The sequence below is a fragment of the Eulemur rufifrons genome, chromosome 20 (genome assembly GCF_041146395.1).
Source record: "Eulemur rufifrons isolate Redbay chromosome 20, OSU_ERuf_1, whole genome shotgun sequence".
In the NCBI taxonomy this organism is placed as follows: domain Eukaryota; kingdom Metazoa; phylum Chordata; class Mammalia; order Primates; family Lemuridae; genus Eulemur; species Eulemur rufifrons.
The window spans coordinates 50,932,753-50,945,213 of NC_091002.1; the positions used below are offsets into that span (position 1 = coordinate 50,932,753).

At 57.6% G+C, this 12,461-nt stretch overlaps 1 protein-coding gene across 2 annotated transcripts in view; it reads right to left on the bottom strand.

The window, feature by feature from the left end:
- Positions 1-525: 525 nt before the first annotated feature.
- The window catches only part of SS18L1 (SS18L1 subunit of BAF chromatin remodeling complex), a 28,066-nt gene continuing 16,130 nt past the window's right edge, over positions 526-12,461 (bottom strand). The window contains exons 7-11 of one of the 2 annotated variants that reach the window (XM_069496665.1): positions 12,009-12,110; positions 11,006-11,098; positions 6,665-6,784; positions 4,378-4,505; positions 526-1,609 (exon numbers count right to left, since the gene is read on the bottom strand). In XM_069496665.1, coding sequence (XP_069352766.1) covers positions 1,583-1,609; positions 4,378-4,505; positions 6,665-6,784; positions 11,006-11,098; positions 12,009-12,110 — 470 coding nt within the window. In that variant the 3' untranslated portion in view covers positions 526-1,582. Of the gene's footprint in view, positions 1,610-4,290; positions 4,506-6,664; positions 6,785-11,005; positions 11,099-12,008; positions 12,111-12,461 lie in introns of those variants that run through there. The other variant, XM_069496664.1, reaches the window with a different exon arrangement.

Below are 12,461 nucleotides of genomic sequence, written 5' to 3' on the forward strand. Positions count from 1 at the left end.
ACGTCCTAGAACGGGACTGGCACTCAGCACGCCAAGTCCTCTCCTCTGAGCCGCGGCTCCTCACCTGTGAAATGGGAACAGTGACTGCTCCACGCCTCCCCAGTGGGCTGCCAGGGTTAAATCAAGCAAAAACTATCAAAGTGCCTTGTAAATTCTACAGCACTCAACTCTGGATAAAGTATTATAATACTTTAAATTTTTAAAACATAAAATTTATCAATGAAAGAAAAACAGCAGCAGCAGGCATGATATATCAAGCATTGGATTTTTTTGTATTTTCTGGGTAGTTCTTGGAAATATGTCAGTATTTATCCAAAGATTTTTTTTTGAAAAAGGATTCAGAGTAAATATGAATATTATTATCCAAGTAAAGGTTGATCAAATGTCCATGTGACTTATCAGTGGAAACGCAGGACTTTTCCCTCTGACCGCACTTTCCCGCGTGAGCCGTCTTTAATGTCTCACAGAATTTAGGTGGGATTGACTGTCCTAGGAATGTAAAAATTACCCAAATTTTTCTATATAAAACCTTCACTTTTCATTAGAAAGAACACAATAAAGTTACTGGGGTTCCTTTTAAAAATAAGACGTGAATGTCAGATTTCCCTAAAAGAAAAGGACGCTCGCTTGGAGGTCTGCACAAGCAGGTCCTGGAAGAAATAACATAAAATAAACAACTTGCCAACCATTTGGAAAACTTAGTATCAATATTTTAAATATTCTATACATTTAGAATTGGGCATATTAAATATTCAAATCCCAGAAATGACCGTCAGATAGACAAGGGTCAAAGCCAGAGTAATTCCCAATTGCGACCCCATGCCCAGAGGACCGCCTGTTTCCTTCCGTGAAACCCTCTCCCGGGGTTCAGCTAACCACACACGGCCCTCGTGGGCTCATATTTATTTGGAATATAATCACTGATCCCACTTTGCTTTTTAATATGAGAACATGCACCTTCCTGGATGAACGGAGCTGGCGAGACAGAGGTAAGAGCGAGCTCCGCAAGGACCGTCCGCGGCCTCCACACCTGAAGCGCGCTGATCTCTTTCGCCGTGTCACAGAAGACGCCCTCCCACCCACCCATCGAGGCACAGGAAGAGGCTGCCACCCAGGGGCTGCACGTGTGTCAAGCTGCGGGGTGGCCGGTGCAAGAAACGTTATAACCCAGGATGGGACAACTGCCGGAGGGGAGGGGTCTGTTCACAGAAATACGAGGACTGTGGTGTGTCTTCTAGGTGGTTCCCATCACTGAGCACAGAATACTCTGATGACAAAATGACCCCCAAAGCTAGCTAGAAACATCAACAAGGGTGGGGGACAAAGACAGTACAACCTCTCCATCGCGTCGACGTACGATAATATACACAGCACCAGACGTGTCGCACCAACCAAAGCGCTGTCTCGAGCCAGCGGTGCACGCTCGGCGTCGTACCCAGCATGAAATGAGCACGCTTCACATGCAGACGTGGCACTGGGCGAAGGGGTAACCAACATGTCACAATTCATCAGAACTGCCACCGGCCCGTCCATCCCCTGGATGAACACGCAACCACAGGGCTCCAACAAGGACGCTTGTCCCTTACTGCTGGTAATTTCCATACTGGCCCTAAAAGAGACCAAGACATAGATTATACCCTGCAGTCATGAGTAGGAGGGTCCACACCCAAGGTCAGATGGGCCTCACTCCCAGCCAGCGTCCAGGTCAGCAGGAGGCAGGAGCCAAGGCGAGCAAACAGCCTCCACCAGGCCCAGGCGGGAGGGAGCTGGCTTTCCGGAAGCCACCACCCCAGCCTGCAGCTGACGGTGCAGATCAAAAGTCAGACAGGGCTGCTCATTCAGTCACACTCTGGGCTCGGGCGGGCTGGGCCTGGCCAGGTGCCAAACAGATCCTGCACTGACCCCGCTGGGGAGGAAGCTCCCCTGGCCAGTCCCGCTCGGGAGCTCGGTCCTGTGGGGACTAAGGGCAAACGCTGGTGCCCAGCCTGCAGAATTAAGAAAACAGGGTGGGGGGTGACCAGGGTAACAGGTTTTAGTCAGTATGAAGTCTGAGAAAGAGAGCCGGGGGGCCTGTGTCCAGCAAGGCCGCAGGGCAGTAGTGTGCCCTGGGCAGCTGGACGGACCCCCTGACCCGTGAGGAAAGTCACCTGGGCGATGCCATAGCTGAAGGAAACTGCCACTCATTTCAGTGCCCTGATTCTCTGCTCCCCCCACCTGTTAATCATCAGAGGTCGGGGTGCCTTTAGGAGGTTGGCAGAGAGGAACAGCGCCAGGCACGTGTTCCTCGTGTGACCCCCCGACAGCGCTGGCTGTTGTGAGTCCAGCCAGCAGGAATCAGTTCTAGCAAGTCTTCCGCCCCACACAACTGGGAGGACGGAACCCCCAGGCTGGAGCTGACCCGCGAGGGGGCGGCAACCCCTGGCCTGTCAGAGCGGCTGGGCAACCCCTGACTGCACCTCGCATTTTTAAGTCTATCCCAGCAGTTCTCAGATGGGGACGATGTTCCCCCCCAGGGACACCTGGCAATGTCTGGAGACATTAGATTATCACGGCTCGGAGGTGCTGCTGCAAAACACCCTGCAGCACACACCAGGGCGCCAGCGACACCACCTAGCTGAGACCCGTGGCCTGCAGTCAAAGGCGGATCCTGCTAAAGACCACGTGAAATTAACACGCGGGTGTTAGATGGACACTTTCCCATAAAATGTGAAATTCTCCGCCTTGCCATGGCTCTGTGTCTCCTGTAGGGACAGGCACAGACTTACACCGCAGCTGGCTCAGTCTATGTTAGAACAGTCAACTTGTTATTTCACAAAATCCAAAGAAATTATTTTCAGGACAATGTGAGGGAGGAACCTTGTCTCAGCGAAATCATTCTAATCATTCTGCTTTGACATCAAGCTGCGGACTGTCCCCCTTCCGAACTCCACCAAGAGGCTCCTATGCCGAGTGCTCCCAGGACAGACCCAGGGGTCCGCTCCGGGTCTGTGGCTCCAGCGCACGCGCCCGGCCAGGGCCCCTCTGACAGCTGCGGGGCCGCTGCGGGGCCCTCGCGGGTCGGCGCCCTCACGGGAGCGCGTCGGAGCCGCTTTCTTCGATGCCAGCCGGGCTTGCGCTCCGAGCACTCCGCCCAGAGCGGGCTCGTCTACACCGCGCTGACAGTCAGACTTCTCGGGGCCTGACGGGCTCACGCTGGGCCCTCCCGAGGGAGCAGGCGAGCGGCAGCTGACACCGCCACTCGGCGGCGTCTGACCGCCCGGCGCCAGGAAAGCCACCAGCCACCAGCCACCAGCCACCAGCCGGCGCCAGACGCTGCATCCGCTGCGTCAACTCGGCCCCGCCCACCTAGCGCATGTCGCCGGTGGACGGTCGCCTCTGGCTAAGGGCTCTTCACACACTGTCAGTATGAAAAAAATTTGATTTCGTTTAAAAAAAAGAAAAGAAATAAAAAGACTCTCCTCAAAGGAGGCTCCAAAACAAGGTCCAACATAATTCTCCTTTTCTCGCCCCACCAATCTGCCCCACGCCGTGCTCCCGTCCCTGAGTCTTCTACGTGACAAACCTACCGCTGCCTCAGGACCTTGGCACGTCCTCTTCCCGTGCCCGGCTCAGTCTCTGGGAGGCCCGTCGCCCCGTCAGTGCCACCGCCGCACAGACCCTGTCCTGCAGGGCCCGCTGTGAGGGCCCCGCGCTCGCCCGCCGCCCGTCCCGTCACCTCCCGCCACCTCCCGCCAGGCGGCCGCTGCCTGCCCCATGCTGTCGCCCGGGCCCTTGGGCTTGTCTCCCGCAAATGCTCGTCCCTGGGCTCCTTCCGGACCCTGCCCACCCCCCATCACCTCGGCAGGCACGGACCCCCACCTGGCCTACGACAGCCCCCCACGCGTCCCCAAACGGCTGCATCTCCTTCCTAGAACCGCCAGCGCCCGCCAGACGGCCGCTTGCGCCCTGTGGGGCTCCTCTGCGTGGCCCTCGGCACCGGAACAGGATCTGGCTCTGTCACCTGCGACCACCTCCCGCACGAGACGTAGGCTCTGAATGTGCAGGCCGTGCACCGCTGCGTCCCGAGCACCCAGCAGGGACCCCTCACGCGCTGGGGACCCGATGAGCATTTGCAGAACGAACGAAGGCATGAGAGAGCCACGCGTGCAAATCGAACCGTGAGTTTAGAATGCAAAAAGCCACCTGTCTGAGGGAGGTGTGCGTATACCTAGAGGTAATGTTTAAAAACCTTACAGGCTCAGAGAATTAACATTCTGGGAGGGACCCTGGAAGCCTGATAGCTCCATCTCATTATTCCTCATGACCACAAGGGAAATCTTCATTATGTCTCGACAGACACGGCGGACGGGCATGTCTGGAAACATCCAGAAAGCTTGCCTGCTCATAGCCATAAGGCCGCTGCTGCTGGGCAGAGGGTCCCGTCTGCGACGCTCTGTAGCTTCCGTACTGCTGGCCTTGTCCTTGCTGGTAGCTGGGGTACTGCGAGGGTGCTCCCTGGGCAGGCCCTGCGGGAACACACCAGGAACCGTGAGCCCAGCCAGCCAGCCCTCAGTCCCCCGTGACCTCCCAACACCTGGCACCTGCTTCTCCTCATTGTAAACCTATGTGGGGAGTGTCCGTTCGGCCCACTCGCCAGACCCGCCAGTCCCCCGTCCCTGCGCCCACCAGGGCAGTGGCTGGGGTCCCTCCAGCACGCCTGTGCCGGCCGCTTCCTCGAACCAGGTGAGTGGCTGTTCCAGAACCACCTGGTGCCAGTCATGGCAGCTGCCGTAAACCTGTAACCGAAGTGTCACGGGCACCGGGGAGACGGCAGGCAAAAGAGAAAGCAGCACCGTGTCTGTGGACCCCAAGATGACGGCTGCGGAACAGACTCATAAAGGCCAAGTCGTTTTGTCAAATGCCTCTTGAGGCAGAACCACGTGTGGGCACGTGGCCCAGGAATCACTCCGGGTGGCCCCGGGCCTTATTTTCTAGAGCTCCTCGGGTGGTTCTCAGGGCGGTGCAGGCTGAGACCCGCAGACCTCGATGTGCTCCCTCACGGGGTGGCAGCTGGCGGCAGCGCAGGTGTCAGGCGTGTGGCTTGTGGAGGACCGAGCCTTGGCTCCAGCCGGAGACCCCGCGGGCAGCAGGTGCACGTTCCCATTGAGGTGACGCAGTTTCAGGTCGGCGGGCGGGGACGTTCCGTGACTACTCGCTTGGCTCACTCTCTCAGTGAACGAAGTGCCCACCCACTCTGACAGCCTCAGGGAGGACGGCTTCTACCGCCACGTTCAGCGCCGGCTGTCTGTGCGATGGCACACGGCAGGGAAACGAGGAGATCGCCCTCGGGTGCCCCACACCCTGGGTGCTAGGGAGCGGTCAGAACGACGGGGACAGCTTCACGTGGCTGGGGCTGGGCTGTGGCCGCTCCCAGTGGACGTGCCCTGGCAGGACGAGCCCCCAAGCACAGGGGCAGACGAGGGGTCACTGCTTGGGGCACCTGACCCAGGATAGAATTTTCACTCCTGCTCATCTCCTGGCCCGTGGGACTGGCCCATCCACTCTGTCCCCTCTGTCCTCTTCACTGCGTCCCGTGGCCCCGGGACCAACACCCATCAGCCTGTTCTCACTTCAGGGGTCCTTGTGGGGTGAACAAAAGCTGACAAATGGGCGAGCACTGCCGGACACGGCTGCAGCCTGGCCCACACGTGGGCCGTCACAGGTGAGTGAAGTAAACCGGGCTCACGGGTGCCACCTGCAGCCAGCTGTCGGTTCTGGCACCGCTCGGCAACAGAAGGAACCAGGGCTCTGTGGGGAGGTGGCTGGTTCTGGGCTGGGGCAGCGCAGTCACTGCGGTGCCAGAAAACACAGACATGCTCAAAATGCCAGAAGGACGGGTATGTCAGGGACACGGGACCCAACTGAAAGAGCTTCCAAGGCCAAAGCCAGGACACTGAGCTATCCAGGGAGGCAGGATTAGACTACAGACAACGTACGGAATTAACACCCCTGAATAAATTCTAAAATAAGTGACTGAATAACTAAATAACTGGGGAGAGGAGACAAATGAACAGAATTCCAAGTAACAAATGTAGATAATCCCAAGAACAGAGAAAGAAAAGGGAAAAAGGGGCACGTTGACAGTGGAGACACCTGACAAATTCCACCTTTGCCAGGGGACCAGAGCAGCACCCGGGCCCAAGCCCTGCCGAGGCGCCGCGCCCCCGTGTGTGGACACGGCCCTCCCCCTCTTGTCTGTCCAACCCACAACCCCCTGCTTGTGAGACCATCAGACACGGGCCCAGACGGAGGCTGTTCCGCAGAGAACCCAACCGTCCTCGGAACGAAGACAAGGGAATCTGAGAAACTGTCACAGACAAGAGGAGCAGACGTCTGTGGGGTCCCGGATGAGGCCCCGGGACAGGAAAGGACATCGGGGGAAAACTAGTCTGAATGAGGCGGGGGTCTCCCTCCTCGCAACGCGCCAGTGTGGGTTTCCCAGTCCTGACAACTGTGTCGCGGTGACGTGTGATGTGAACAACAGGGAGCTGGGACTCTCTGGACTGTCCTTGTGACTCTTCTAGAAATCTACAACTACTTCAAAGCAAGAAGTTCATGAAGTGCCTGGGTCACACGCGCGCAGCCCACGTGCAGCCCGCGCGCAGCGGGCGAGCGCCGGCCTTACCGTAGCCCTGCTGCTGCCCGGGGTAGCTCTGCTGGTTGGGGTAGCTCTGCTGGGAGTACGTCTGCTGCTGCGCCGCGCCCTGCTGGTACCCGGCCTGCTGCTGGCTGTACTGGGAGTTTCCTGCAGGAGGAGGAGACACATGGCTCATTCCAGGTGGTGAAGGCAGCTCGTTCTGTCACCACGTGCCACAAGGGTAACCGGGGAATCCCAAAACCAAAGCTGTTGCTTCAGTATGTTTTCTTTTTCACAACGATTCAAATACTACACTACACTTTCTCTTACAGTTTTACAAAAATACAAAAGTAAAGCCAGAAAAATGACCTGGCCAATGCTGCAGTGAAGACAAAGACCAATACCAACACTGTGAGCTGACTGTTCCCCCAAAAGGTGCAGACACCCCCACTCCACGCACTTGTGAATGAATGTGGCCTTATTTGCACAGAGGATCTTTGCAGATACAAGTAACTAAGACGAGGTCATGCTGGATTAGGGTGGGTCCAACCCCAAGGACTGGCGTCCTCAGGAGAAAAGGAAATCTGACGGCGGGGGCAGAGGCCGGAGCTTCCAGGAGCCGAGAAGCAGCGGGGCTTGCCAGCAGCCGCAGCCGCTGGGGGCGAGGCTGGAACGGATTCCCCGCAGAGCCCCCAGGAGCAGAACCCTGCGGGCACCTCACTCAGACTTCCGGGCTCAGGGCCATGAGAGGACAGATTCCTGCCATTTTAAGCCACCCAGTGCGCTGTCCTTCGTCACGACAGCCCCGAGAGGCTGCTGTAACCGGTAAACACGCCACGAGTGATGGCTCCAGAAGCGAACACGTTAGCGAGCCGGCCACCGGGGCCTGGGCCGTGAGGCAGTGTCGACAAGGCAAAGGGACCCGCACAGACAGCGCAGGCCCGCCGCGTACGCCGAGCCCAAAGGCGCCGCGTAACGAGAGCAGAAACGGAGTCCGCACAGGCGACACTTCGGCACGTTTGCACGCACACACACGCGCACACACACGCACACGCACCCACACGCACGCACACGCACCCACGCACGCGCACACGCACTCTCTTGAGGTTCCCTCCTACAAATTCATTTCAAGGGCCGTCTACTTGATCAATTATTCAGAAATATTTTCTCACAGATGAGAAAAAAATGAGTTACGATGTCTAGAACGGACTGTGGGCCAGTGTGTACTCCACGCACGCGGAACGTCCCACTTAAGTCCCTTAACGCGCTGTGAGACAGGCACCGTCCCTGTCCCCATTCTGCAAATGCAGACAGTGAGGTGCACAGTCAGCAAACAGAGAGCCGGGACTGGACTGTGGGCCCGTCACCTGGGGCGGCGGCGATGGCAGGGCTCCAGGCTGGGAGACGACACCCAGAGAAACGGTCACGGCCTGTCACCGGGCACCGCCTTCCCCAGACCTACTCGCACCACGGAACACGGTGAGCAGCCTCGTGAGGGAGCCACAGGCTGTCGGGGGTGGGGGGGCCGCCACTGGACATTCCTCTAGATCACAACTCCCGGACAGCCCCCTGGCCTCATGCCCCCCGGGACTCCCAGGGCCCCCAATTGCACTGGCGACTGTCAAGCAGAGGCTGTAGTTCCAGCCCCCCCTCGAGATGGGTTTTCCTGTGACGTCACAAAACCAGCGCCACGGAGGTGGAAAGTAAGGCAGATGTTTACCCGTATCTGCGGTTTCTCAGCTGGTTGGTAAACTCCAAGAGACAGGTTAGGGTCACTCTTTCTTTTTTTCCCAGAGTAAACACCTTAATTCTTACTGTCAAAAAAATCTAATTACCAGCTAGCACCCATGCTGAAAGCCTTGTTTTGGAAGAAAGCCTACAGTGCAAAAGTTAATTTAGGAAACAGTGCGTATATTACCAAATAACTACCAAGAGTTCAAAGGAAGGTGTTAACCACCATTTTGAAATCCTCCCACAAAGTTTTCCTAATGTAGGTCTGAAGTGTTGCCATTTCAGACTCAGTGCAGAGATTAAACTCCACTCCTGGTTTTCAAAACATCTTCAGAGACAGCCCATATTAAGCCTAGTTTCATCATTTTCTCTTGAGTAGGGTTTGCTCTTCGAAATCATCCGAAGTGCACAGCCTTTAGTCTGCATCTTCCCGGGTCCTGCGACTGCGTAAGGCCCAGTCCCAGGCCCGGGGCTGAGGCTCTGGGACACCAGCCGTTAGAGAAACAAGAAGCTTTTCTTGTCAGTAAGAAAATGAAGACGCCACGGTAAGAGGCCAGACCGTGAAAACTGGTATCTGAAGAAGCCATTTTTCTACTTCACTTTTCTGGTTGTCAATAACTTTCCTTTTGTAGAAGCTATAAAAATTAAGTATTTTAAAACTGGATCCTAGTAATGTCTTTTTTAAAACAGCAGCTTGATCGAGATAATTCACATCGGAAAGGCTTAAAAACCTACCTGAGGGAGCCTCAGTTTGTCGTTACGTAGAATAGTAAACACTCACACACGCTCTCAGTTAAGGCTGGAGTCCTCCCTAAGCTGGGAACTTTTGGGAAAGATAATGGGAGTCGTGCCAATCATTCACCATCTAAGAAAATATCTTAAGTTCTTAATTTCTGCCCCTTCCTCAAACTCATCAGTTACGGAAAGCCAGAATATGTAACCCAAAACAAGGGTACAGAAATACATATTGCAAACTTAAAAGGCTGGGCATGTCCTAAATTTGTCTTTGGGGTAATTACTTCAGCTGGATGAAGCAGTGACGGCCCTGAGAGGCAGGCTCAGGACCCTGCGGGGTGGGCGGGAGGGGGAGCCCTGCTGCCCAGCTCAGCAGTCGGGGGGACGAGGGCTGGCCCCGGGGCCGGCGCAGCTGCCGTCGTACGAATGTGCCAAGAGACGGCCTCTGTGCACTGGCCCTAGGTGGGTTCGTTCTCTCTAAAAACTTTTATTTAGTTATGTGTTTTGACTTCTCTCCCAGCTTTATTAAGGTATAACGGACAGAAACTGTATGCCTTCATGATGTACAACGGGATGGTCTGATACACATACACACTTTGGTGTTATTTCTTCACAGCAGGCTGAGATGTGTAAGCTCAAAAGCAAAAATTTGGGCCAGGCTCGGTGGCTCACACCTACAATCCCAGCACTTTGGGAGGCCGAGGCAGGAGATAGCCCAAGGCCAGGAGTTCGAGACCAGCCTGGGCAACACAGCAAAACCTTGTCTCTACAAAAAATTTAAAAATTAGCCAGGCATGGTGGTGGGCGCCTGTAGTCCCAGCTACTCGGGAGGCTGAGGCGGGAGGATCGCTTGAGCCCAGGAGTTCGAGGCTGCAGTGGGCAATGATTGTGCCGCTGCACTCCTGCCTGGGCAACAGAGTGAGACCCTGTCTCTAAACAAAAGGAAAAAAAAAAATAAAAGCAAAAATTTTACATATCTAACTTTCTAAAAAATAGTCCAAACAAGCCAATTTATAGGCATAGAGCCTGCCTGATTTTCGTGCCTGGTGAAACCTCGCCAGCTGCTCCTACAGATACCTCGGGGCCCTGTGACAAGGAGGCCCTTGCAGGCAGCGGACAGGCAGCCCCTCTCCCCGGGGCTGGTGGCCTCCCTTCCCTTCCGGGTGAGCTCGCACAGCCCTGCACGGGGGTCCTTGGATCTGCTCTGGGGCCGCCTTCACCCCACAGGGGCCGGGACTGGCTGGCACCTGCTCAGGAACCCACACTGCATGCCTCTTCCCATCTCCACATTCTGGGACGTTCCGCTGGTGGCTTCAAGTCAGCCAGGTGGGCGCATTTACACCAGAAATGGGCAAGTGCCACAGACCAGGGCGCTCTACTCGGACGTCCGCCCACGAGCACACGGCTGCCTCACCCCTCCTCCCAGCAGGCAGCCCCAACACTGTGCCACGTGGGGCGAGGTGTGTCACCTGGCCGGCAGGTGTCAGCACCACGCAACACACAGTACCTTCCGCCTGGCCCCAGAGGGCTTTAGTGGGGCCTCGGTCCCCACCGCGCCACTAAGTCTGGAACTGCTGATGGCCTCTGACTGAGGCAGCTGAGAGCATCCCACAGGCCCGAGCTGCGGCTGGGCCACAAGGCCGCATCCGCCCCTCGGCCCAGCACGACCCCGTGAACCCCTCCCGCTTCACGCACACACGAGGCCAGCAGGGCTCCGAGGCACAGCCTGTGTCCCCAGCTTCCAGGAGTAAACACGATGTCACAAGACTCGGCCACCTGCTCTATGTCTGAGTCTGTTCCCTGCCAGACGATGATTCAGGGAGACTTACTGAGGGCGGGTACTGCTCACTCCCGAGAGCACGGTGCCCAGCCACAGCGTGGCACTCACGCTCGGAGCAGGACACGGGCCCTCACGCTCCTTACCGCCCTCGTAGTAGTGCTGCGTGGACTCCTCGAACGACCGGTCATAGCTCTGCTCCGTGTAGGACGACTGCTGGTAGGCGTAATCGCTGTGGCCTGCGAGGGACGGAGACGGTCAGCGGGGGCCCCTCAACGCCCAGGGCCGGGGGGACACCCGAGCACCAGGACGGGCACGACCCGCACCCCAGGGACTGCCCACGTCCCACCTCTCCCAGCCTCAGCCTCCTCACTGAAACGCAGACATGGCGTCCCATTGCTCGTGCTGCCGTGACGCTGCTCGACAGCTTACTGAGAGGATCCGGTACACTGGGTGCCCGCTTGGGAGCCTGGTGACAGCGCCAGCAACCTGCCTGCCTCCCCCAGCCCCGTGCCCACCTTCTCCCCATCCTGCCGCCTGGCTCCCAGCACGAGGCCTTCACTGCACGTGACCACCATGCAGCAGGGACATGCTGGCCCTGTGGCTACAATTTCCAGCCCTGGCTGTGCCCTCCTGTCTCACACCTTAGCTCAGGCCGGCTCCCGCCTGGATGTCTCTGCCTCCCCAATCAACCTGTCCTTTAAGACCATCTTAAATGCCACCTCCACAAATCCTGGGACGTCTAAAGATGACTGGAAAGTGACAAAAGGAAGATAATCTACAGAGACGACGGGGGCAGCTGGGAGGCAGTGCCGAAGGTCACGGTGGACGCTGCAGCGGAGCTGCCACCTTCGGGCATTCACCAAGCAAACGTCCCCCTTCTGACCACTACACCCGGCCACTCAGCAGGGCCGCGTGTCCCGCTATAAACTCTTACTGCCTTTCAGGAAAGCGAGGCAAATGGCGGCAGCATGTGCCGGAAGCTTCTCTCTGCAGAGACCAGGCACCGTGCCAGACCAGCCCTCGTCCCTGCCCTCAAACATGCTCAAGCAGGGGGACTCTGGCCGCTTTGCTGACAGACGGTCAGACCCCCTCGCGCCTTCGGCCACTCTGCTTCCTCGGGCGCCATCGGGAGTCGCTGGCCCTCACCGTCCGGGTAGTACTGCTGGCCCATGGGCTCCGAGGCGCCCTGGCTGTGGCTGTACTGCTCGCCGTAGTACTCCTCCTGGCCCAGGTACTGCTGGGAAGAGCCTGCAGGCGGGAAAGCCACGCTCAGGGCAGCTGCTCCAGGTGTGCTCCCGCACAGGTGAGACCGTTAGTCCCCAGGCGGCTCGCCCACACGGAGACAGCACCCCACGGTGCCACCCGAGGGCACAGGACAACCCCGGCCGTCTACGCTCATTCTCTTCCACCCCCGTGCCCAGCACTCTGGACTTTGCACTGGTAACAACATCCGGCCGGCCACCCCACCCCACCCCGAACCGCCCGCGCAGCCGGATTCCAGCTCCCTGTGGACGGCAGATCCAGCCTGCTCCACGCGCCAGCACCGGGCACAGCACAGAGCCGTCGGCAAGCACCCCACCTGTGCCCCGCACCCTCACC